This window comes from Salvelinus sp. IW2-2015, linkage group LG9 (genome assembly GCF_002910315.2).
Source record: "Salvelinus sp. IW2-2015 linkage group LG9, ASM291031v2, whole genome shotgun sequence".
Taxonomy (NCBI): domain Eukaryota; kingdom Metazoa; phylum Chordata; class Actinopteri; order Salmoniformes; family Salmonidae; genus Salvelinus; species Salvelinus sp. IW2-2015.
This window is the reverse complement of record NC_036849.1, coordinates 18,780,082-18,806,150: the sequence shown is the minus strand read 5'-3', so window position 1 is coordinate 18,806,150 and position 26,069 is coordinate 18,780,082. Positions and strand designations below refer to the sequence as shown.

The window sequence follows — 26,069 nt, the reverse complement described above, 5'->3', positions numbered from 1 at the left end:
TTTTGCACACTCTTGGCATTCTCTCAACCAGCTTCATGAGGTAGTCACCTGGAATGCATTTCAATTAACAGGTGTGCCTTGTTAAAAGTTAATTTGTGTAATTTCTTTCCTTCTTAATGCGTTTGAGCCAATCAGTTGTGTTGTGACAAGGTAGGGGTGGTATACAGAAGAGCCCTATTTGGTAAAAGACCAAGTCCATATTATGGCAAGAACAGCTCAAATAAGCAAAGACAAACGACAGTCCATCATTACTTTAAGACATAAAGGTCAGTCAATGCAGAAAACTTCAAGAACTTTCAAAGTGCAGTCGCAAAAACCATCAAGCGCTATGATGAAACTGGCTATCATGAGGGCCGCCACCGGAAAGGAAGACCCAGAGTTACCTCTGCTACAGAGGATAAGGTCATTAGAGTTACCAGCCTCAGAAATTGAAGCCCAAATAAATGCTTCACAGAGTTCAAGTAACAGACACATCTCAACAGCAGCTGTTCAGAGACTGCGTGAATCATGCCTTCATGATCGAATTGCTGCAAAGAAACCACTACTAAAGGACACCAATAAGAAGAAGAGACTTGCTTGGGCCAAGAAACACGATCAATGGACATTAGACCGGTGGTAATCACGATCAATGGACATTAGACCGGTTGTAATCTGTCCTTTGGTCTGGTGAGTCCAAATTTGAGATTTTTGATTCCAACCGCCGTGTCTTTGTGAGACGCAGAGAAGGTGAACGGATCTGTGGTTTCCACCGTGAAGCATGGAGGAGGAGGTGTGATGGTGTGGGGGTGCATTGCTGGTGACACTGTTGGTGATTTATTTAGAATTCAAGGCACACTTAACCTGCATGGCTATCACAACATTCTGCAGCGATACGCCATCCCATCTTGTTTGCTCTTAGTGGGACTATCATTTGTTTTTCAACAGGACAATGAACCAAAACACACCTTCGGGCTGTGTAAGGGCTATTTGACCAAGAAGGAGAGTGATGGAGTGCTGCATCAGATTACCTGGCCTCAACCCAATTGAGATGGTTTGTGATGAGTTGTACTGCAGAGTGAAGGAAAAGCAGCCAACAAGTGCTTAGCATATGCGGGAACTCCTTCAAGACAGTTGGAAAAGCATTCCTCATGGAGCTGGTTGAGAGAATACCAAGAGTGAGCAAAGCTGTCATCAAGGGAAAGGGTGGCTACCTTGAAGAATCTCAAATATAAAATATATTTTGATTTGTTTAACACCTTTTTGGTTCCTACAAGATTCCATATGTGTTATTTCATAGTTTTGATGTCTTCACTATTATTCTACAATGTAGAAAATAGTACAAATAAAGAAAAACCCTTGAATGAGTAGGTGTGTCCAAACTTTTGACTGGTACTGTATATTAAGTACTTTGCTACAACCTCTTTCCACCTGACGCTGGTTCAGAAGGCCAGGCAGGGTTACTACCTGTGTCTCCTTAAACACTCGCCCCTGTACACAAACACTTTAATTGAAGGGTGCTGCATCCGCTGGTGATAGATTCAATCTGTGCTGGCGTGTGTCTGTGCTGGCATGTGTATCAGATCTTTGCCATGGGGCACATTTGGGGTTTTATGGTGTGCTTTACAGTAGCAGCCAACAGAATAGTTAAGATTAAAAGATTCAGCCAACGTTGTTTGTCTTTTGATTTCAAATCAAAGTGTGAGGTGTAGACCTTACAGTGAAATGCTTACTTACAAGCCCTTAACCAACAATGCAGTTTTAAGAAAATACCTAAACAAAGTAAGAGATAAAAATAACAAATAATTAAAGAGAAGCAGTAAAATAACAATAGCGGGGCTAGGGGGCAATGCAAATAGTCTGGGTAGCCATTTGATTAGATGTTCAGGAGTCTTATGGCTTGGGGGTAGAAGCTGTTTAGAAGCCGCTCCGGTACCACTTGCCGTGTGTTATTAGAGAGAACAGTCTATGACTAGGGTGGCTGGAGTCTTTGACAATTTTTAGGGCCTTCCTCTGACACCGCCTGGTATAGAGGTTCTGGATGGCAGGACCCATGACAAATCTTTTCAGTGAGGACACATGCCAAATTTTCTCCACTACAGCCCCGTCGATGAGAATGGGGGCGTGCTCAGTCCTCCTTTTCCTGTAGTCCACAATCATCTCCTTTGTCTTGATCACATTGAGGGAGAGGTTGTTGTCCTTGCACCACATGGTCAGGTCTCTGACCTCCTCCCTATAGGCTGTCTCATCGTTGTCGGTGATCAGGCCTACCACTGTTGTGTCATCGGCAAACTTAATGATGGTGTTAGAGTCGTGCCTGGCCATGCAGTCATGAGTGAACAGGGAGTACAGGAGGGGACTGAGGACGCACCACTGAGGGGCCCCTGTGTTGAGGATCAGCATGGCGGATGGGTTGTTACCTACCTTTACCACCTGGCGGCGGACCCTTAGGAAGTCCAGGATCCAGTTGCAGAGGGAGCTGTTTAGTCCCAGGGTCCTTAGCTTAGTGATGAGCTTTGACGGCAGTATGGTGTTGAACGCTAAGCTGTAGTCAATTAACAGCATTCTCACATAGGTGTTCCTTTTGTCCAAGTGTGAAAGGGCAGTGTGGAGTGTGATAGAGGTTGCATCATCTGTGGATCTGTTGGGGTGGTATGCAAACTGGAGTGGGTCTAGGGTTTCTGGGATAATGGTGTTGATGTGGACTATGACCAGTCTTTCAAAGCATTTCATGGTGGTCTCCTTGAAACATGTTGGTATTACAGACTCAGACAGGGAGAGGTTGAACATGTCAGTGAAGACACTTGCCATTTGGTCAGCGCATACTCGGAGTACACGTCCTGGTAATCCGTCTGGCCCTGCGGCCTTATGAATGTTGACCTGTTTAAAGGTCTTACTCACATTGGCTGCGGAGAGCGTGATCACACAGTCATCCGGAACAGCTGATGCTCTCATGCATGTTTCAGTGTTACTTGCCTCGAGGCGAGCATAGAGGTTATTTAGCTTGTCTGGTAGGCTCGTGTCACTGGGCAGCTCTCGGGTGTGCTTCCCTTTGTAGTCTGTAATAGTTTGCAAACCCTGCCACATCCGATGAGCGTCGGACCCGGTGTAGTACGATTTGATCTTAGTCCTGTATTGATGCTTTGCCTGTTTGATGGTTCGTTGGAGGGCATAGCGGGATTTCAAAGCTTCCGGGTTAGAGTCCCGCTCCTTGAATGCGGCAGCTCTACCCTTTAGCTCAGAGCGAATGTTGCCTGTAATCCATGGCTTCTGGTTGGGGTATGTACGTACAGTCACTGTGGGGACGACGTCATTGATGCACTTATTGATGAAGCCAGTGACTGATGTGGTATACTCCTCAATGCTATTGGAAGAATCCCGGAACATATTCCAGTCTGTGCTAGCAAAACAGTCCTGTAGTTTAGCATCTGCTTCATCTGACCACTTTTTTATAGACCGAGTCACTTGTGCTTCCTGCTTTAATTTTTGCTTGTAAGCAGGAATCAGGAGGATAGAATTAGGGTCAGATTTGCAAAATGGAGGGTGAGGGAGAGCTTTGTACGCGTCTCTGTCTGGAGTAAAGGTGGTCTAGAGTTTTTTTTCTCCCTTTGGTTGCACATTTAACATGCTGTTAGAAATTGATTTAAGTTTCCCTGCAGGATTCTGATGTTCTGTAGTAAAAACTCTTTCCTCACTTATCCACCTCTTCCTCCTACCCCTCCTTTTCCTCCTCCTATTTCTCGTCCTTCTCCTCCTCTCCTGTCTGTCCATAGGTTCTGACGAAGGGCAGCCAGACCACAGAGATGATCCTGAGGAGGAACGGTCTGGGCCAGCTGGGCTTCCATGTGAACTTTGAGGGTATCGTAGCGGAGGTCGAGTCCTACGGGTATGCCTGGCAGGCGGGGCTGCGCCAGGGCAGCAGGCTGGTAGAGATCTGCAAGGTGGCCGTGGCATCGCTGTCCCACGAGCAGATGATCGACCTGCTGAGGACCTCCGTCACTGTCAAGGTGGTCATCATCCCCCCGCACGAGGACTCCACCCCTCGCAGGTACAGCTTATAGACAGCCAATCATCTATCCATCTAGATATACCCTCCATCAGTCATATCAGTAGCATGCATTTGGGTACTGGGGCAGCATTGTAGTGTTTTTAGTGTATATTTCTGTTTCCTCTCACAGAGGCTGTTCAGAGCTGTACCACATGCCCCTGGTGGACTATAAGAACCACAAGGAGGGGATGCCCTATGAGTTTAAATTCCCCTTCCGCAGCAACAACAACAAGTGGCCCCGCACCTCCTCCAGCCCCCAGAGCCGCACCACAGCGGCGCTGGGGGGGACACTCATCAAAGGCCCCGGCTTCAGACTATCAGGACCGGGCCGGAGTCATCCCGCGCAGTGTGTCCAGCGATGGGCGCCCTCTCAACCCCAAAGGTAAGACAGCCATCCCAGCTACTGATATGATATATAGGAGGGAAGGTGTTCAAGCCTAGTGGTGGATAGTGCTGAGCGATTTGTGGTTTTTGAGGTTGGTTCGGTTTCAGTTTGGTTTTTGAAAAATAATCACGTTTTCAATTTCGGTTCAGATTTTTTAATAAATGCATTATGTGAGTTCGATACTGTAACAACACAGAATAAAACTGTTGATAGCAGTGACTGCCCATTTCTATCACTTATTAGTCTCACTGCCGTTGAAAGAAGGAGGACCAAGGCGCAGCGTGGGGGCGTACATTTTCCTTTTATTTGAAAAGACGGCCGAACAAAACAATAAACACTACAAAAACAAACCGTGAAGCTGAAGGCTATGTGCCATAAACAAAGTCAACTTCCACAAGACAGGTGGGGAAAAAGGGCTACCTAAGTTATGGTTCTCAATCAGGACAACGATAGACAGCTGTCCCTGATTGAGAACCATACCCGGCCAAAACATAGAAATACAAAAATCATAGAAAACAAAAACATAGAATGCCCACCCCAAATCACACCCTAACCAAACCAAATTAGAGACATAAAAAGGCTCTCTAAGGTCAGGGCGTGACAGTACCCCCCCCCCCCCCAAAGGTGCGGACTCCGGCCACAAAACCTGAACCTATAGGGGAGGGTCTCGGTGGGCATCTATCCGCGGTGGCGGCTCAGGTGCGGGATGCAGACCACGCACCTCCTCTGGCTCACCCCACTTTGGTGGCACCCTTGTCACCAAAGACCCTCGTCACCGACCCCGGACTGGGGACCCTTGCTGCGGGCCCCGGACTGGGCACCCTCGCTGCGGGCCCGGACTGGGCACCCCTCGCTGCGGGCCCCGGACTGGGCACCCTCGTTGCGGGCCCCGGACTGGGCACCTCGTTGCGGGCCCCGGACAGGGGACCGTCGCTGGGGGCTCCGGACTGGAGACCGTCGCTGGAGGCTCCGGACTGGAGACCGTCGCTAGAGGCTCCGGACTGGAGACCGTCGCTGGAGGCTCCGGACTGGAGACTGTCGCTGGAGGCTCCGTGCCATGACTCCTCACTGGAGGCTTCGTGCCATGAAACATCACTGGAGGCTTTCTTGCCATGGATCATCACTGGAGGCTTCGTGCCATGATCTCATACTGGAGGTTCGTGCCATGAATCATCACTGGAGGCTTCGTGCCATGGATCATCACTGGAAGCTTCGTGCCATGGATCATCACTGGAGGCTTCTTGCCATGGATCATCACTGTAGTGAGGAGACGTATGGGCAGTCTGGTACGCGTATGGGCAGTCTGCCACAGGGCTCACCAAGCTGGGGAGACACACAGGAGGATTAGTTCTGGGCGCAGGCACAGGACTCACCAGGCAGGAGAGACATACAGGAGGCCCTGTCCTTGGCAGAGGCACCGGATACACTGGGCCGTGGAGGCGCACTGGAGGTCTCGAGCTAGGAGCCTGCGCAACCCGTCCTGGCTGGGTGGTTATCTTCACCCTGCAAATGCGGGGCGCTGGCACAGGACGCACTGGGCTGTGCAGACGTACCGGAGACAGTGCGCAGAGCCGGCGCAGGATATACTGGGCCGAAGAGGCGTACTGGAGGCCTGGAGAGCAGGGCTGGCACAACCCGTCCTGGCTGGATGCTCACCCTAGCTCGGCAGATGTGGGTAGCTGTAATGTAGCGCACCGGGCTAAGAACGCGCACTGGAGACACCGTGCGCTCCACTGCATAACACGGTGCCAGACCAGTACCAAGCTCGCCATGGTAAGCACGGGGAGTTGGCTCAGGTCTCCAACCTGACTCAGCCAAACTCCCCGTGTGGGGGGGCTGCCTCTCGGGCTTCCTTGCCAGCCGTGTTCCCTCGTAACGCTGCCGCTCTGCTTTCGCTGCCTCCAGTTCCTCCCATGGACGGCGATACTCCCCAGCCTGCCTCCAGGGTGTTGTCTGACAAAATCACTATTTCAGTAGTTCTTCAAACTAGACAAGGCATACTTTTAAGGCTGCTAAATAACAACTACATTACATGACCAAAAGTATGTGGACACCTGCTTGTTGAACATCTCATTCCAAAATCATGGTCATTAATATGGAGTTGGTCCCAACTTTGCTGCTATATCAGCCTCCACACTTCTGGGAAGGCATTCCACTAGATGTTGGAACATTGCTGCGGGGACAATGCCACAAGAGCATTAGTGAGGTCGGGCACTGATGTTGGGCGGTTAGGCCTGGCTCGCAGTCAGCGTTCCAATTCATCCCAAAGGTGTTCGATGGGGTTGAGGTCAGGGCTCTGTGCAGGCCAATCAAGTTCTTCCACCCCGATCTCAACAAGCCATTTCTGTATGGACCTCGCTTTGTGCACAGGGGCATTGTCATGCTGAGACAGGATGCTGAGACTTTTGCCACAAAGTTGGAAGTACAGAATTGTCTAGAATGTCATTGTATGCTGTAGCGTTAAGTTTTCCCTTCACTGGAACTAAGGGGCCTAGCCTGAACCATGAAAAACAGCCCCAGACCATTTTTCCTCCTCCACCAAAATGTACAGTTGGCACTATGCATTTGGGTAGGTTGCGTTCTGGCATCCGCCAAACCCAGATTCATCCGTCAGACTGCCAGATGGTGATGTGTGATTCATAACTCCAGAAAACGCGTTTTCACTGCTCCAATGTCCAATGGCGGCGAGCTTTACACCACTCCCGCTGACAGAACTTACAGTCGACCGGGGCATCTCTAGCAGTGCATACATTTGACTGACTTGTTTGAAAGGTGGCATTCTATGACGGTGCCACATTGAAAGTCACTGAGATTTTCAGTACGGGCCATTCTGCTGCCAATGTTTCTATGGAGATTGCATGGCTGTGTGCTCGATTTAATACACCTGTCAGCAATGGGTGTGGCTGAAATAGCCAAATCCACAAATTTGAAGGGGTGTCCACATACTTTTGTATATAGTGTAGCTAACAACCGCTCTCTATCCCGCTCCTGTCTCTATTGCTCTTCTTCTTAGTCTGTCTGTCTGTCTGTCTGTCTGTCTGTCTGTCTGTCTGTCTGTCTGTCTGTCTGTCTGTCTGTCTGTCTGTCTGTCTGTCTGTCTGACTGACCCACAGGCTTGCCCGGCAAGAACCAATGAGAACAGGCAGCTGTAGGCTCAATGGATTCTAGTCATTGTAGTTCATTACCACGTTTTCTGAGCTTAATGGAAAGTTCCACCCAAAAACAATATTTTGGTATTTGTTTCATTAGGCCATTGTTGACATACAGTCCCAAAATGTTTTGCATGTCAGCAATCAAGTTTTCAAGATATATAACTTTAAAAATCCCGAAATATATCCGGTATGATTGCTGACATGCAAAACATTTTGGGACTATATCAAAAATGGACTAATGAAACAAATACCAAAACATTGTTTTCCTTTAACTATGATGAGTTGGACAACATGTCTTAGAGAGAAATCTCTCTAGAGAAATGGCACAAACAGCGCGTTGAGCGCACACACAAAAAAAACTACAAAAACTAAATGGATTTCAAATAATTGAACCAACTTCGGTCAATTAGTTATTTAAAAACAGAAAATAAACAGACATTTCGGTTAATCGCTCATCAGTAGTGGTGGAATCCTTATGCTTTCTTTCTTTCTGTCGTTAAACATATTGAAATAACCTAAATGATAACTCCCAATGTATGTTGGTATGTATCCCTCCCTCAGGTATTCCCCAGGGAATGATAACTATGCCCTGGCCTGTTCAATCGTGATGGGCCGCTCTCCACACACCCGCAACTCCCCCATCAGTCTCTCTTACACAGACACCGGGAGTGCAGGCTCCAACCACTGGAGACAGAAGTCCATGCCAGACGGGTGAGAGAACACTCAGGCCGCAACAAACCTGGGCCACATTCAGACCATACCCCGATCATACACAGACCCAAATTCGCTGCAGGGTTTCACTTTAATTGCTTTATTTCCAGATGTAGTCTGTATTTACTTTAATTACTTCTTTGGGAGTTATCCAACAACAGAAAGGAAATGACTGAAATATAATGATACGTTGTACGAACTGATATGTTGTACTCTCCAAAACTTAAACTACTCTTCTTCAGTAAATGATGCAGCTTGACATGATGCCCTCTTCTTCCATCTCTTTCCCAGGTTTAACAACAATAGCCGTCACTCCCCTGTGTCTGCTGAGCGTCAGGGAGTTGGAGAAGGGTCTAACGGGACTAAGCCTGCTCCCGGATGGCCCCGAGAGGGGGAGGGGACCAACAGGGGAGCCGATAGAGCCACAACAGGTATGAGGACATGCTTTAGAAAATGCCCATGTCCTGTCTGGTGTTTTGGGTGATGCAGAGGGTGAGAGTCAGAGATAGGACCACCTCTCTATGTTACTCATTTTGTTATCTGGTTGTCTCATTCCTCTGTTTGCTCCTGTCCCTCCCAGACCTAGCTGTCTCCAAGGCTGCAGTACCTCGTCTCCAGGAGCAGGGGGGACACCTGTCCCCCAACAAGAACATCAAGGTCAGGCAGCAGGCTCAAATATGACCAAATATGTATTTTAAGGTTTAGTGAAGAGGCTGCAGTGGACTTACAGGGACCTTGAGCTCTGGCAGATAGACATAGGAATATAGCTAGCTTGGCAATGTATTGTTGTCTATGCCAAAGTAGTCGTCTTTATTTACTGTGGTCAAACAACCAGGAAGTGACTTTATGGTCCCTGTCTCTACAGGTGGAAGCTTCCTACTCCTCCAGCCAATCGGGCAGTAACACACTGTCCAGTAACGCCTCCAGCTCCGCCCACAGTGATGAGAAGTGGTATGAGATTGGCTCCAGCAGGACGGGGATGCGGCCTGACTCAGAGCTCAACGGCTACCTGCAGCGGGAGTCCACAGACAGCGGCATCGACGCTACCTCTTACGGGGCCTCAGGGTCCGGGGGCTCCAGGGCCAAAGAGCGGCGGGCCCCAGAGACCTCTCCTTCAGCCCCAGACTCACCCGCCCGCCCAGGGAGCAGCGAGGACCCAGCCCAGAGCCCCCCTGTGTTCCCCTCAGCCCCAGACAGTGGCTCCTACACCCTCAGTGATGCTGCTTCCCATTCCAGGTGTGTGCCTCCCTGTGTTGTGCTACTCTAGAGTTCTATTACAGTCAGCTCTTTATGCAGCCAATATGTTTCCTCTCACGTATCAATGTTTCATTAAGCAGACAGTGATGCATTGTAGTCCATATATATCCCCTATTGTCCCAGATGGAAAACTCCCAAGCCTTGCACTTTGCGGTGAGAGAGGTAGCAAGCAGCAACCTGCTGTGTGTGTGTCTCTGTGTGTATGTGTGTGTGTGTGTGTGTGTGCGTGTGCGTGTGTGTGTGTGTGTGTGTGTGTGTGTGTGTGTGTGTGTGTGTGTGTGTGTGTGTGTGTGTGTGTGTGTGTGAGCTAGTTTCTCACAGAGAGAAAAGAGAGCACTTGAAACACTGAGGAATGCTGAATGTGAGAGCTCAGCACGGTTAACACTCCAAACCACCGTTCCTTTGAGTGAACAGAGGCTTTCCTCCTCTCCTCAGCCTCTCCTCTGTGGCCCTGAAATAACTCCAGCACCACCAGACTAGTGACTTTTTTCATGTACACACAGCATGTCTGAGGTGGGAGACGCTCGCTTTCATGACAAACTGAGGAGAAATATTGCTTGAAATGTTAAAGTAGAAGAAGTCCAAGGACACTGCGACCTATTCATTTCTCTCATCTCAGATGTGGAGATGTCAGAAATGTAGTGTGTGGGGAAAAGTAGTGAAAAGTACCAGGTGTTTTTGAAATAGTTTTGAAACTTTTACAGAAATGTGTTCATAGATGAGTGCACATTACAGAAATGTATATATACTACCGTTCAAAAGTTTGGGGTCACTTAGAAATGTCCTTGTTTTTTAAAGAAAAGCAGAAAAAAATTGTCCGTTAAAGTAATATCAAATTGATCAGAAATACAGTGTAGGCATTGTTAATGTTGTAAATGACTATTGTAGCTGGAAATGGCAGATTTTCTATGGAATATCTACATAGGCGTACAGAGGCCCATTATCAGCAACCCTCACTCCTGTGTTCCAGTGGCATGTTGTGTTAGCTTATCCAAGTTTATCATTTTAAAAGGCTAATTGATCACTAGAAAACCCTTTTGCAGTTATGTTAGCACAGCTTAAAGCTGTGTGCTAATTAAATAAGCAATAAAACTGGCCTTCTTTAGACTAGTTGAGTATCTGAGCATCAGCATTTGTGGGTTTGATTACAGGCTCAAAATGGCCAGAAACAAAGAACTTTCTTCTGAAACTCGTCAGTCTATTTCTTGTTCTGAGAAATGAAGGCTATTCCATATAAGAAATTGCCAAGAAACTGAAGATCTCATACAACGCTGTGTACTACTCCCTTCACAGAACAGCGCAAACTGGCTCTAACCAGAATAGAAGGAGAGTGGGAGCCCCGGGTGCGCACGAATGAGCGAAGCAGGACAGTACATTAGAGTGTCTAGTTTGAGAAACAGACGCCTCGCAAGTCCTCAACTGGCAGCTTCAGTAAATAGTACCCGCAAAACACCAGTCTCAACGTCAACAGTGAAGAGGCGACTCCGGGATGCTGGCCTTCTAGGCAGAGTTGCAAAGAAAAAGACATATCTCAGACTGACCAATAAAAATAAAAGATTAAGATGGGCAAAAGAACACAGACACTGGACAGAGGAACTCTGCCTAGAAGGCCAGTTACCGGAGTCGCCTCTTCACTGTTGACTTTGAGACGGGTGTTTTGCGGGTACTATTTAATGAAGCTGACAAAAAATGACTTTTCTAAGTGACCCCAAATTTTTGAACGGTAGTGTATAATCAAGCAATAAGGCAGAGGGTGAGACTATAGCTAATATACCACGGCTAAGGGCTGTTCTTATGCATGACGCTACACGGAGTGCCTGGATACAGCCCATAGCCATGGTATATGGGCCATATACCACAAACCCCTGAGGTGCCTTATTGCTATTATAAACTGGTTACAAACATAATTAGAACAGTAAAAATAAATGTTTTGTCATACCCGTGCTATATGGTCTCATATACCCCGCTTTCAGCCAATCAGCATTTAGGGCTCGAACCACCCAGTTTATAAATATACCTATACTAGTCGTTTGTTTTTCCTCCCAGTACTCTGAGCTCGGGCCACTCAGGCAGTCCCATGGGTCCAGGCTGCAGCCCCAGCTCCTTCCAGGAGGAGTCAGCCCTGACCACCTCCCCCACCTCCCACACTTCCCTTTCCCCTGGAGGCCCCAAGAGCTTCTACCCCCGCCAGGGAGCCACCTCCAAGTTCCTTATCGGCTGGAGGAAGCCTGGAGGCACCATCAACTCTGTGGACTTTGGCAACATACGCAAGTAAGCATGGCGGGAAATAGAGAAGGAATGTTGAACATACGTGTGTTTATTGATAGGTCAATGAGACCATTACACTGTGAGTCTTGTTGTGAAAGAATGTTCTTTCCCCATACAAACAAATCCTACTGTCCTAGATTGTTGATGTTATGGAGGCTTAAGATCTGAGTCAACTGAGAGGAGATGCATTTCCCACCTCAGTCATGGCTCACGTTTGTTTATAAACAAGTGCAACACTTCTTCCCAGTGGTTCAACTGAGAACTGCAACATAACACTGCTGGTCTTCACTCTCCGTCTTCCTCAGACGTCACCAGAGTGATGGGTTGCTGGGTGGCAACCCCCAGCTCCGGGCCCAACTCAGGGCCCAATCCCCCCAGCGGGTCAACACGTCCAACCTGCAGGAAGACCTGAAGAAACTCATCACCCTGGACAGCCCCCCGCCCTCCTCCCATGATCAAAAGGTAGCTGGCAGCACTGTACTGTAGTACCAACGCTTTGTCACCATCATCTATTTTACTACATTGATGAGAAATCACATTTGAAATATACAGTACCAGTCAAAAGTTTGGACACACCTATTCATTCATGGGTTTTTCTTTATTTTACTATTTTCTACATTGTAGAATAATAGTGAAGACATCAAAACTATGAAATAACACATATGGAATCATGTAGTCACCAAAAAAGTAAAAAAAAAAATATATATAAATATATTTTATATTTGAGATTCTTCAAGGTAGCCACCTTTTGCCTTGATGACAACTTTCTACACTCTAGGCATTCTCTCAACCAGCTTCACCTGGAATGCTTTTCCAACAGTCTTGAAGGAGTTCCCGCATATGCTGAGCACTTGTTGGCTGCTTTTCCTTCACTCTGCGGTCCAACTCATCCCAAACCATCTCATTTGGGTTGAGGTCGGGTGATTGTGGAGGCCAGGTAATCTGATGCAGAACTCCATCACTCTTCTTCTTGGTCAAATAGCCCTTACACAGCCTGGAGGTGTGTTGGGTCATTGTCCTGTTGAAAAACAAATAGATAGTCCCACTAAGTGCAAACCAGATGGGATGGCGTATCGCTGCAGAATGCTGTGTTAGCCATGCTGGTTAAGTGTGCCTTGAATTCTAAATAAATTACTGACAATATCACCTGCAAAGCACCATCACACCTCCTACATGTTTCACGGTGGGAACCACACATGCGGAGATCATTCATTCACCTACTCTGTCCGTTCACCTACTCTGCTTCTCACAAAAGACACGGCGGTTGGATCCCAAAATCTCAAGTTTTGACGCATCAGACCAAAGGATATATTTTGACCGGTCTAATGTCCATTGATCGTGTTTCTTGGCCCAAGCAAGTCTCTTCTTCTTATTGGTGTCCTTTAGTAGTGGTATATTTTCAGCAATTCGACCATGAAGGCCTGATTCACACAGTCTCCTCTGAACAGTTGATGTTGAGATGTGTCCGTTACTTAAATTCTGTGAAGCATTTATTTGGGCTGCAATTTCTGAGGCTGGTAACTCTAATGAACTTATCCCCTGCAGCAGAGGTATCTCTGGGTCTTCCTTTCCTGTGGCGGTCCTCATAAGAGCCAGTTTCATCATAGCGCTTGATGGTTTTTGAGACTGTACTTGAAGAAACTTTCAAAGTTCTTGACATTTTCCGAATTGACTGACCTTCGTGTCTTAAAGTAATGATGGATTCTTGTTTCTTTTTGCTTATTTGAGCTGTTCTTGCCATAATATGGACTTGGTCTTTTACCAAATAGGGCTATCTTCTGTATACCCCTCTACCTTGTCATTACACAACTGTTTGGCTCAAACGCATTAAGAAGGAAAGAAATTCCACAAATTAACTTTTAACTTCTTCAGGCTGCAATCCCGACGTCGGGATTAATATGACAACAGCCACTGCAAGTGCAGGGCGCGAAATTCAAAATCTATTTTTGTAAAATATTTAACTTTCACACATTAACAAGTCCAATACAGCATTTGAAAGATAAACATCTTGTCAATCCAGCCAACATGTCCGATTTTTTAAATGTTTTACAGAGAAAACACCACATATATTTATGTTAGCTCACCACCAAATAAAAAAGAGGACAGACATTTTTCACAGCACAAGTAGGATGAAGTAGCATGCACAAGCCAACCGCAAGCTAACCTAAAACCAACCTAAAATTAACACGCAGAAAAACTACCTCAGATGAAAGTCCTATAACATGTTACAACAATAAATCTAGTTTTGTCAAAAAAATGCATATTAGCATAAATCATTTTTACATTACTGCTACCATCTTAGCCAACCATCTAGCTACAGTCAGAAATCGCACGGCCAGTGCCAGAGAAAAACAGACACGGACCGAACGTCAATCTCACCTAATTTTCACAGTCAAAGAAAAGATTTCCAGAGAATATATGGTGGATAGCTAATGAAAGAGAAAGATGCTTGGGTGAATCAGACAATGATTTTCAGATTCTTTAAATGTTTTTAACAGCGAAAACACCACAATATAATTCATAGTTAGCTCACCACCGAAAAATACAAAAAGAGAGACAGATATTTTTTCCACGAGCACCGTAAGCAATGCAGCTAGCATGCCAGCTGCCATGCAAGCGCAACCTAACTAACTAGAACTAACGCTAATATACCTAGAAAAAACTCCTCAAGATGACATCCCCTATAACATGTTACAACAATAAATCTATGTTTTTCTTGTCGGAAAAAAGTGCTGAATATTTAGCTAAAATCAGTTTAGCATTCGCTATCATCTTGAGCCACCTATAGCTACTAAGTCAGAAAATCGCACGGCAGTAGCGCAGAGTAAAACAAGACAACCAACGTCAACTACTAATTCACAATACGAGAAAAAGTTTCAGAAAAATATATGGTGGATAGCAATGAAAGACCAAGATCTTCGGTGAATACAACGACATAATTTCCGAATTTCCTGAAGTGTTTTAACGCGAAGACATCAATAATATCGTTATATTAGCTTACTACAATAGCTACACAACAGCAGCATTTATGCTAGTCAAACGCTAGCGATAGCACAGTTTCGACAGATATATGAAAAAGCATAACCCAAATTGGGTCCTTATCTTTGGTTGATTTTCCATCAGAAGTGGTTCCTCCAAAGGGTCCTTGTTCAGAAAGCCGTGTTCATGGTTGGAGCCTAGAACGAACGATGTCCCTGTGTGCAATTTAGCAATGACAACTGGCCCATTGCCATGCTAACCTCTCCGTCTGACAAAATTCTTTGCGGTCGCATCACGTCTAAAGTCCAGAAATAAATTTCAATAATCATAAATTAGAGTATATTGAAAAAAACATACTTTAGGAATGATTTTGTGACATTAATAAAGAAAATCGAAGCTGGAGGTCATATTCCACCTATAACGATGTTTCCAGGAAGCGCAAGTTTCCATTTCCTACCTCGCGGCCCAGAAAAGAATATTAAAGTGCCGCACTTATCAACTCAGGGAGGTCTCCTTAGTCCCTGGAACAGAGATAATCAAAGTCATTTTTCTCTCACTTTCCGCTGTACAACCAGGGGAAGATGTGTGACGTGTTTGTACAGTCCTAAGTGCCAAGGCCTTTTATAGAGAGTATCTTGAAGAGAGACATAGCTTCTTGGAAATGTCACTTTTTACAGAAAATGGGCTGTAAAAAGAGTTATGTTTCACTTAGAGAAATAATTAAACCTGTTTTAGAAACTAGAAGGTGTTTTCTATCCAAAGGTAATAAATAATATGCATATTGTACGAGCAAGAATTGAGTACGAGGCCGTTTGAAATGGCCACCTCTTTCCACTGCTTATACTTACTGCTCATTTTTGAGCCATAAGAGGTTAACAAGGCATACCTGTTAATTGAAATGCAATCCAAGTTGCTGGTTGAGAGAATGCCAAGAGTGTGCAAAGCTGTCATCAAGGCAAAGGGTGGCTACTTTGAAGTATCTCAAATACAAAATATATTTTGATTTGATTTGTTTTAACACTTTTTTGGTTACTACATGATTCCATATTTGTTATTTCATAGTTTTAATGTCTTCACTATTATTCTACAACGTAGAATACGAGGGCTCCCGCTGCCCGCTGTAGAACGCTGTACGTTGTAGAATACGAGGGCTCCCGCTGCCCGCTGTAGATGCTCTCGTCTGACAGGGTCCTCTGCAGGGAGCGCCGGCTGGGAGGGGGGGCGGGGAATATTCTACAACGTAGAATACAACGTAAAAACCCTTGAATGAGTAGGTGTGTCCAAACTTTTGACTGGTACTGTATATAAAAAACATATTCCAGAGTAGTTGATGTGAGTATTTGCTTGATGAATCCAAACTCCCTCTCCTGCTTTGCCACGTAAACTGTGCAACATGCTAAAGGCTGAGTTTATAGGTCAATCAGCAGCCTCACAGTGCTCCTCTCTCTCCCTCTCACTCTCTCCAGCCCTCATTCCCCGCCCCCCCTCCCAGCCGGCGCTCCCTGCAGAGGACCCTGTCAGACGAGAGCATCTACAGCGGGCAGCGGGAGCCCTCGTACAGCGGGCACAGAGAGATGCCCAACGACCTGCTCTTCAGCTGCTCCACCGTGCCCCGCTCGCCCACCGCCCGCCACGCGCCACCCCGACAACCCTCACATAAGTCTCTGGGTGAGCCTCAGATTATCCTGCAAATTATCCTTGAGTAAAGGAAATGCCATTTCATCCCAATTGAGCTCTATCTCAAACCAGGGGAGCACGGTTTATTTTAGAGGTGTTATCAGATTAATGCCATAACTCCTTAAGTGTGTTTAACCACTGAGTAATGTGGAGTATAATTGGTCATCTTTTTTAGTGCTTTATTTGATGGGAAAGGCTTCTGATATGTAGGGGCTTTGTTGTAATCTGCTGTCTCCTCCCTCTCTCCTCTCCCCTGCAGGTGACCTGTGTGAGTCGTCCAGCCAGGACCAGGGGGGCATGAGGCAGCAGCTGGGGGACCCAGGCCTCATGCCCCTACCTAACTCTGGAGCTGACCGCACTCTGGACTGGTCCAACCTGGTAGATGCTGCCAAGGCCTTCGAGGGTAGGCAAAGTAAGCTAGAGATGTACTATCTTTAACAGCAGAGGGCAGTGGTGCTCTGTCTCATTGCTTTGTGTTGTCCAAATGAGCTGTGACTGAAGCTGTAACTGTTCTGTTTTTCTCTGGCAGTTCAGAGACTGTTATCTGTAAATGATGAAAGCTCCAGGCCAGAGGTCACAGACACCAGCCCCCAGCAGGCAGAACCCCAGGCTGCCCCAGAGAGACACCCCTCACCTGGGTAAGACCCATTTACCATGTACGTCCAGATAATTCTGTAGATGTAGGTAGGGCCAGGAGTTTATCCCACAACTTGGGCCCAGTTTTTCCCAGCTAGGTCACATGGCCAGGAATTATTCAACTCCTCTGCCTATTTTAAGCCAATTTGGCCCAGGTCATGCTTGTCTTGTTTTAGTTTACAATATGGTAGTGAACAGTGTGTGCCCTCCCACAGTGAGAGCCCAGCCTGTCTGATGGGGAAGGTCAGCCAGCTGGAGTCAATGGTGAAGCTACTACAGGATGACCTTAATAAGGTGAGACAAGACACAGCCAGATCTCTAGCACCCGAGTCTTAGCCTAGGCATTTTGTACTCTACTGTTCACTTCTTACTACACCTTGTGCCCTTTCCCTAACAGGAGTTCAACCAGTAGAAAGAACAGTTGAAAGAGCAGGGCTGGGAATTGCCAGGGACTTCACAATATGATATTATCATGATACTTAGGTGGCGATATGATATGTATAACGATTCTAATGATTCTATATGTATTGCAATTCGAACCTGCGATTTTATTGCGATTCGATGTTCAAAAAATATTGCTCACCATATTCCTGCTGCAGAGGGACAAGAGAGACATGAGAAAACCAGTTTTGATCAGTCATGGGCATAAAAATGCTCAAAACAAATTGGCTCCCTATTCAAAAAGAAGAGTTTGGTGCAGTTTTGGTGCATGTACAGCTAACTAGCACACATGTAATATTGCAATATTGTCAAAACTAATATTGCGATATATCGTCAACAATAATATCCCAATATGTAATTGTATTGAACCCCCATCACTACTTCTCAGTGTGGAAATGTCAAACAGGTGTGCAGGGATATCTCTGCAGTGTGGTTCCAGTTGACGGTATATCAGCAGACCCATTCAGCACCTGCATATACTACTCTGCCTCCTGGTTGTAGCTGCCCTGTATATCTCCTGAGGACAGTACTATAGAGTAAAGAGAGCTTCCCTCTCCTCTCTGTGTTATTGATGACTCTCCCTATGTGTGTGTCCAGGAGAAGGATACCAAGGTGTCCCTGCAGGCCCAGATACAGAGCCTGAGAGAGCACAACCAGCGGCTCCAGGAGGAGTCCTACAGCGCCTCGGCCAAGCTCAAGAAGTTCACAGAGTGGGTCTTCAACACCATCGACATGAACTGACTCTGTCTATGTGCAGTAGACAGGAGGAAGACCTGAACACACGTGACCACAACACACTCAAACTTAAACTGATTCACACAATGGGTGCTCAGAACCGCAGGAGTTGGTCTTTGATTCCTTCTACATTAACTGTGATTCTGCTATTGACATGGACCGATTCACAGTGGATCTAAATGCTGTATGATCAACATGAACTGAATCACTTTGGTCTTCATGAACTGATCATGAACTGATCTGCCAAGCTTATTATTGTCATGATCATCATAGCCCAGGGAAGTTAATACATCTCTGTCAGACATCAGGGACACTACAGTACAGTGCCAGCGAATCCTAAAGAAAAGATTGCATGCTGTTGATCTCTCAGTCTTTCTCCCTCTCCATCCTCTATCTCCTCCTATAAAACCTCACTGAGCAGTAAGTGGTTGCGGTATTACAGATCCACTGTGTTGAAGAATGATGGCAATTCATCATCAACTACAGCTGTTCAACAATTTATTTTGTTAATATATATGAACAGAAATGTTACCACTTACCCATGTCTCTCTATGGAGTGACCTCATTTCAGGAGAGTAAAATGGGCTTACTGGATGCAGTAGTTCCAGATTGTATTATTGGTTTCTGTGTGAAAACAACTGGGCTGTCTGGGTGGACGACTGGAAGTGAGGGTTACTGTTCAATCAACTTCATAGTGACAATATTCATTCTTGATCTATTTTAATATCCTACCAGACTATTAGTATGGTTCCTTCCTTGCCTGCCTGCGGTTTTGGATCCACAGTGCCACCTTGTGATTATAACATGTCAGATTACATGGAAATACGTACTATACTTGATCCTGGTCCACAGCGTTTTAGAAGGCCTCTGGTGTCACACGTGATCCTTTTGTACTCTGTAGATGAAATCGCTACTGTATGCCATATAAAGAGGTTATGTAAATCCTGAAATGCCAGTTACAGTCATCTAAGTCTATTAGAAGTCCAACCTGACCATTGGTCTGCTTAGAAGGGAGACCTGACACCTATTAATGATGCGACTTGGTAGACCCTCCACATCTACAGTCAGTGGTACTATTAAAACACCCTGTATATAACAAAGGATTCTGATGCTCATCATAATGTGCACCCTCATTCATGTTTTACAGCAGGTGATGATGTTTCCTTTGAGCTGCGATGTATAAAAATGTTTATATCTATTAAAGATATTTTGTGCAATTTTATCTTTGTTCAGGGGTCGTTGTAGTGATTGTGTCTTTGTACAGCAGTCATTATAGTGTGGGGCTGCACACCCAAATGAAGATATGGTATGTATGATGTAGCCACAGGACAGGGTTCCGCTTATTTTCCACTAATCCATGTAGATTATTTATAGATGTAGTAGATTATAATCATGGTTAGCTTTTAGCGGCAATAGTGCATTGATTTTATACACTCCCCTCCGTATTTATTTGCATAGTGAAGCAACTTTTATCAAATGTGGCTCTAGAATATGGATTTGAGATCTAATGTTTCATATGAGGTGACAGTACAGAATGTCACCTTTAATTTGAGGGTATTTTGAAACGTATCTGTTCTACCATTTAGAAATGAAAGCACTTTATGTATTTAGTCCCCCCATTTGAAGATGTCATAAGTATTTGCACAAATTCACTTATAGTGTATTAAAGTAGTCAAAAGTAAAGCGTGTGCATGACATTTTTTATGGGCCTAATAATAAAGACGTAATTTAACGTTAAAATTAATTACCTTTTAATGTGGCATGAACACAACCGGTCATGATATTTTCATCTGGTTGTCAAATAAATCACTTCTAAAAGTAGGCTAACTGCATGGTCGTCCACCAAAATAATTCCAGCATCCAAACTGCATGTATTCTGGCGCCATTTGATAAATGGAAATAGACATCTGTTACAAAACAGTGTGCCTAATGATATTTAGCTATGGTCATTGATTAGGTCTATATTGATTAGGTCTATTTTGATTAGGTCTACATTAATGAGGTCTATATTGATTAGGTCTATTTTGATTAGGACTATATTGATTAGGTCTATATTAATTAGGTCTATATTGATTAGGTCTATATTAATTAGGTCTATATTGATTAGGTCTATATTGATTCGGTCTATATTAATTAGGTCTATATTGATTAGGTATATATTAATTAGTTATATATTGATTAGGTCTATATTGATTAGGCCTATTATAATTAGGTCTATATTAGGTCTATATTGATTAGGTCTCTATTGATTAGATCTATATTAATGAGATCTATATTGATTAGGTCTATATTAATGAGGTCTATATTAATTAGGTCTATATTGATTTGGTCTATATTAATTAGGTCTATATTGATTAGGTTTTAGGTCTATATTGATTAGGTCAATATTTATTAGGTCTATATTAATTAGGTCTATATTGGATAGGTCTCTATTGATTAGGTCTCTATTGATTAGGTCTATATTGATTAGGTCTATATTAATTAGGTCTATATTAATGAGGTCTATATTGATTAGGTCTCTATTGATTTGGTCTATATTAATTAGGTCTAAATTGATTAGGTCTATATTAATTAGGTCTATATTCATTAGGTCTATATGAATTAGGTCTATATTAATTAGGTCTATATTAATTAGGTCTATATTGGTTAGGTCTATATTGATTAGGTCTATATTGATTAGGTTTATATTAATTAGGTCTATATTGATTAGGCCTATATTGATTAGGTTTATATTAATTACGTCTATATTAACTACGTCTATAATAATTACATTTATATTAATTAGGTCTATATTAATTAGGTCTTAGGTCTATATTGATTAGGTCTATATTGATTATGTCTATATTAATTAGGTCTATATTAATTAGGTCTTAGGTCTATATTGATTATGTCTATATTAATTAGGTCTATATTAATTAGGTCTATTTGATTAGGTCTATATTGATTAGGTTTATACTAATTAGGTCTATATTAATTAGGTCTATATTAATTAGCTCTAAATTAATCATATTTATATTAATTAGGTCTATATTAATTAGGTCTTAGGTCTATATTGATTATGTCTATATTAATTAGGTCTATATTAATTAGGTCTATATTGATTAGGTCTTAGGTCTATATTGATTAGGTCTATATTCATGATGTCTATATTAATTAGTTCTATATTAATTAGGTCTTAGGTCTATTTGATTAGGTTTATATGAATTAGGTCTATATGAATTAGGTCTATATTAATTAGGCCTATATTGATTAGGTTTATATTGATTAGGTCTATATTGATTAGGTCTATATTAATTAGGTCTATATTGATTGGGTCTATATTAATTGATACATCTTGCTGACAAATGTACATTTTTTGTAGCCTGAAAAGGTTGGACACCTGAAATTAGGCTGAACCTGTCCCGGGAAAAACGTGATGGCCACGCTAACACACACAAGTCAACATACTAGGCTAGGCTACACTGTTTATTACCATGAACTTCTACTAGGCATACCGGTAGTGATGTAGTAGTAAAAAAAAAATGTCCTCAAATCCAAAATAATGTAGGCCTATGCCGTTGCAAAATTGAATGCTTCTAACAGAAATAGTCAACTATAGGCCTACTGTCATTAATGTACTTGTTGGATGGATTGGATGCACATTGGTGTCTAGATGTAGACTAGTTGTCTAGTGATGTTGTCGACCGTCATCAGCTGATCCAGGAAATAAAACAAATATTGATAGAAAATAATAAAGGTAAATAAATGGTCTAGTACTTCTGGCCACGGACGGCACAGAGAACACCAGCACCCGTGTGCACCTGAAAAACAAAGCAATGATCGCTCTAAACAGCTGACTGACAAAAGCAAACAATGGTAAATCAACTGATAAATCTAATGCATTGGGATAAAGGCTATTTTAATCAAGGACGCATGGCAAACAAATGGAGGAAGTACAAGATAAAAAATTAATTCTCAAATGAGCACAGCTGAGGCAGACATTCAGCCCTACTGAGCGCTGTAGTCTTAGATATGACCAAATAAATGGTGTAAACCATGACAGAGAGGTGGGGGTGTTCATTTCATTTGGAAGCTTTTATTTTCATATCTACCACTGTAAAACATCTACCACTGCATTTTAAACAAATAGAAGACTGGTTAAATTAGCATGATATATATATTTTTTTGGGGGGGGGGGTTTAAATTGAACCTTTATTTAACTAGGCAAGTCAGTTAAGAACAAATTCTTATTTACAATGACGGCCTACCCCGGCCTAACCCGGCGCTCTATGGGACTCCCAATCACGGCTGGATGTGATGCAGCCTGGATTCAAACCAGGGACTGCAGTGATGCCTCTTGCACTGACATGCAGTGCCTTAGACCGCTGCGCCACTCGGGACCACCCAATGTTGTACTTGTGTTGCATTAAGGGGAGCTAACGTCTCATTCAGGGGAGCTGAGCTCCCATTCCCCCGTAATTCGTACCCTGCTTGCCAGTCCAGTGGCAGCCTCAGAAGGTGGGCGGTAGCATGTGTTATTTTGTGATTAATAGTGAGCTGCTGTTTTTCCACTGACAGACCATTACACAACAGCCTAACTGAGGCTACAGCATGTCGCACCCAGCCAGATCCACCATGAGAGAGGGAGAGACAGGAGGGGGTTTTAGGTGATGCCTTGGCATTGAAGGAGTTTTATACAGGGAGGTTATTTGTTGATATAGTTGTAATATTGCTGACCCTGCAGCTGTCTTGAACCAGGTCTTTCTTGCAAAAAACTTGGATAAATGAAGATTAAATAGAAAAATCAAAAGCTAAAAGGACCATGTTTTTCCAAGTATGTTTTCCCTGCTGAGTTCGGAGTTGCTGACTTCTCCAGATGTTCTCTCTAGGTCCTAGGACATGATTTAGAACATATGCATGCTGTGGTGTACATAGATAAGAACCAGTCCCAGTTTACTGATCCAGTTGATTAATGCAGTGAGTCCAGAGAGGAGCAGAGGTGATGGGGGATGTCAGATGTGGTGATCTCGTGGTTAATATTTCACCAGTGAAGAACTGGCGAATGTCTCCTCAATAATTCAGCATGAATGTAGATGAAGCCTGGCTCCTTTAAAGCTGATTAGAATGAGACCTCCTTCTCTGCTTGTTAATGATGCAGAGCCTAGATTGTATTAATGGTACATTTGGCTGATGTAAGTGGGAGATGTTACAGTAACAGCTTTGCAGGTCACGGACATAATGCAATACTGTACGGTGTGGGGCATGGGGGATTATCATATTGCCATATTACTGTGGTTTATTTTTTACTGTAAGCACCAACAAAGGGTATTGTTAATACATCTCAGCCATAATGGGGGTGGGTAGTAATAGTATATGGTTAACAGTACTATATGAGAAGGTTAAATGGAAGCACTCTGGGGTTACTTTTCTTTGTACATTTAATAATAGACGTGACACACGTAGTCTGACATCTGACATTACTATTCAGCTCTGACTGGTTTGCTTGTGTTTCTGTGAGCTTGATTTTACACAATTCGATGTTGAATGATGTGATTTGCATCCAAAGTAGAAATGCTCCCTTTGACGCAGTTCATCTGATAGAAGCAGAAGGTAAGCTGCATGTTTCTGAGGTGTCCTTGGTTTCAGTCATAGCAGGTGGGGTGCTAGGCTACAAGGGAAGGTGTTACAGAGGAATGACAGGGAAAGAATTAGAGTAGACAACAAGGATAAATGCCGCAATACAGGCCCTTGTGCTCTGTTTGTGTTTATATATGTAGCCGGTTAACTGGTTCTGTGAAAAGTCTTTGTGTGTGTGTGTGTGTATGTGTGTGTGTGTGAGCGTGTGTGTGTGTGTGGATGTGCACGTGTGTGTGTGTGTGAGTGTGTTTGTATGTATTCATAAATTGGCCAGGCAAAGATTTTCTGGGAGAATATTCATTGGGGGAACTTTGGATCTCATTTATAAGAGAAAAAAAAGCTTCCGCCATTTTGGTTTACCATTTAAGCTTGGATGTTCCTAGAGTGTTAAAGAGAGAGGAGAAGACAGCGAGAGAGAGGGGGAGGGCAAGGGAAAGAGATTATCGTCTCTTGCCATCCTGGAATAAGCACATTTTTAGTTGGAATATGTTTCTATAGCATGTTGATGAGAATTACAGAATAACTACAGTACAGTTTGTCAGTTCATTAAGTGGGTGCAGTCTTAGATATCACCATTTAAAACCCAGTAGCCTTTGACTTGCACATTCATTTATTTATGTGCAGCCTGTAGAATATGGGCCTTCAATTAAATGTTAATGAAACCGTGGATTAACAAGCTACACATTTAATCATCTCTCCATTATTTCAAATTCATCCTGTACCATCAAAGTGTAACTTGGCCTTCATTATGATTTCAGTGTCCTCTTAATGGAATGATTCTTATTTTCAGCATCAGTGGCCTCAAAGACTAGATGTAACATAGTAAATGTAAATCTGTGACACTCAAATTAGTATGATATGGTATGGTTACATAAGACAGAAGATTACTTTTAAAAAATTAAAGGCGGGAGGTTGCTCAGGGTTGATGGGTAGGCGTTTAACGCGAACGTCTAGCAACCCAAACGTTGTGTGTTTTAATCACGTCACGGACAACTATAGCATTTTAGCTAATTAGCAACTTTACAACTACTTTTGAGCTACTTTGCAACTACTTAGCATGTTAGCTAACCTTTCCCCTAACTCTAACCTTAACCCTTAACTCCTAACCCTAACATAAACCCCTAACCCTAGCCTTAACCCGTAGCCCTAACCTTAACCCTAACCTTACCCTTAACCCTAAGCCCTAGCCTAGCTAACATAAGCCACATAGCCACCTATTATATCAATTGTAATTCGTAACATATCATACGAAATAAATGAATACATACCATACAAAACGTAACATATTATAAGACAGATTTACATTTACTATGTTACGTCTACCCCTGAGTCCAGGTTCTGTGTACAGCTCTCTCTGCCCTGCTTTCCTTCCCTGCTACCCAGCATCCAAAGCACTCCATCTCATCTCCTCTCTTCCAACCCATCTCTCACTCACCCTCTCTCTGCGCTATCTGTTTTTCGCTCCTCCCTCTTTTTTTTCTCTTTATCTTCTCTCTAATTCCCGCTTACCTCTCCCTTTCCCAACTCAATCTGCCTCTCGCTCCCTCCCTCTCCCTCACACACACAGACAGACAGAAACACACACAGACAGACAGACAGAGAGGAGAGGGGAGCGCACACGTGAGTCGAGGATCTCCCTAACCGCTCATCTCCACTCCGTACTCCCTCCCATGGCAGACAGAAAACTGGAGAAGAGGAGGAATAGAGGAATACTGCAGTGACCAACCAGCTGCTCTCTCTCTCGCTGCTCCACTGCTTTCATCCTTTCTTTTTAAAATTATTTCTCCCCCCTGCCAATTATACCATGAACCTGCCTGCTGCTTGTTCCTAAGGACAGCAAAACAGGGAGCAGTGGACAAGGTATTCTTTTGTTGCTAAGGTAATGAATGCTTCATTAGTTGGGAGATATCAGGAGCATTGTATTGGCTGGCTGGTGTGAGTGAGGGGGATTGACTGTGGATGATCAACTGCATGTCTGTTTTGTGCCTGTTGTACATAAACTTTTCTCCACAGCTCAGAGTCTCCTGTTGAGGCTATAGGATTAGATGGTGACTGTCAGTGTCTGTATGTCAGTGCCTGTGTTCCATCCTGTTAACACTAACACAGACATCTACAGGACTGATGTTCTGTGACGTTAGATTTGCGTGCTTTGGAAATGAAGTTGTTCCCATGAATAATAGGTTGCAGC

General features: G+C 44.0%; 1 protein-coding gene across 1 annotated transcript in view; it reads left to right on the top strand.

Moving 5' to 3' along the window:
* The window catches only part of LOC111968756 (signal-induced proliferation-associated 1-like protein 1), an 81,215-nt gene extending 61,728 nt beyond the window's left edge, over positions 1-19,487 (top strand). Inside the window, 14 exon segments of the mRNA XM_023994605.2 lie at positions 3,750-4,024; positions 4,155-4,320; positions 4,322-4,405; positions 8,121-8,272; positions 8,564-8,703; positions 8,853-8,929; positions 9,138-9,508; positions 11,576-11,800; positions 12,103-12,259; positions 16,243-16,444; positions 16,713-16,856; positions 16,983-17,091; positions 17,305-17,383; positions 18,128-19,487. Coding sequence (XP_023850373.2) covers positions 3,750-4,024; positions 4,155-4,320; positions 4,322-4,405; positions 8,121-8,272; positions 8,564-8,703; positions 8,853-8,929; positions 9,138-9,508; positions 11,576-11,800; positions 12,103-12,259; positions 16,243-16,444; positions 16,713-16,856; positions 16,983-17,091; positions 17,305-17,383; positions 18,128-18,271 — 2,325 coding nt within the window. The 3' untranslated portion in view covers positions 18,272-19,487.
* Positions 19,488-26,069: the final 6,582 nt, after the last annotated feature.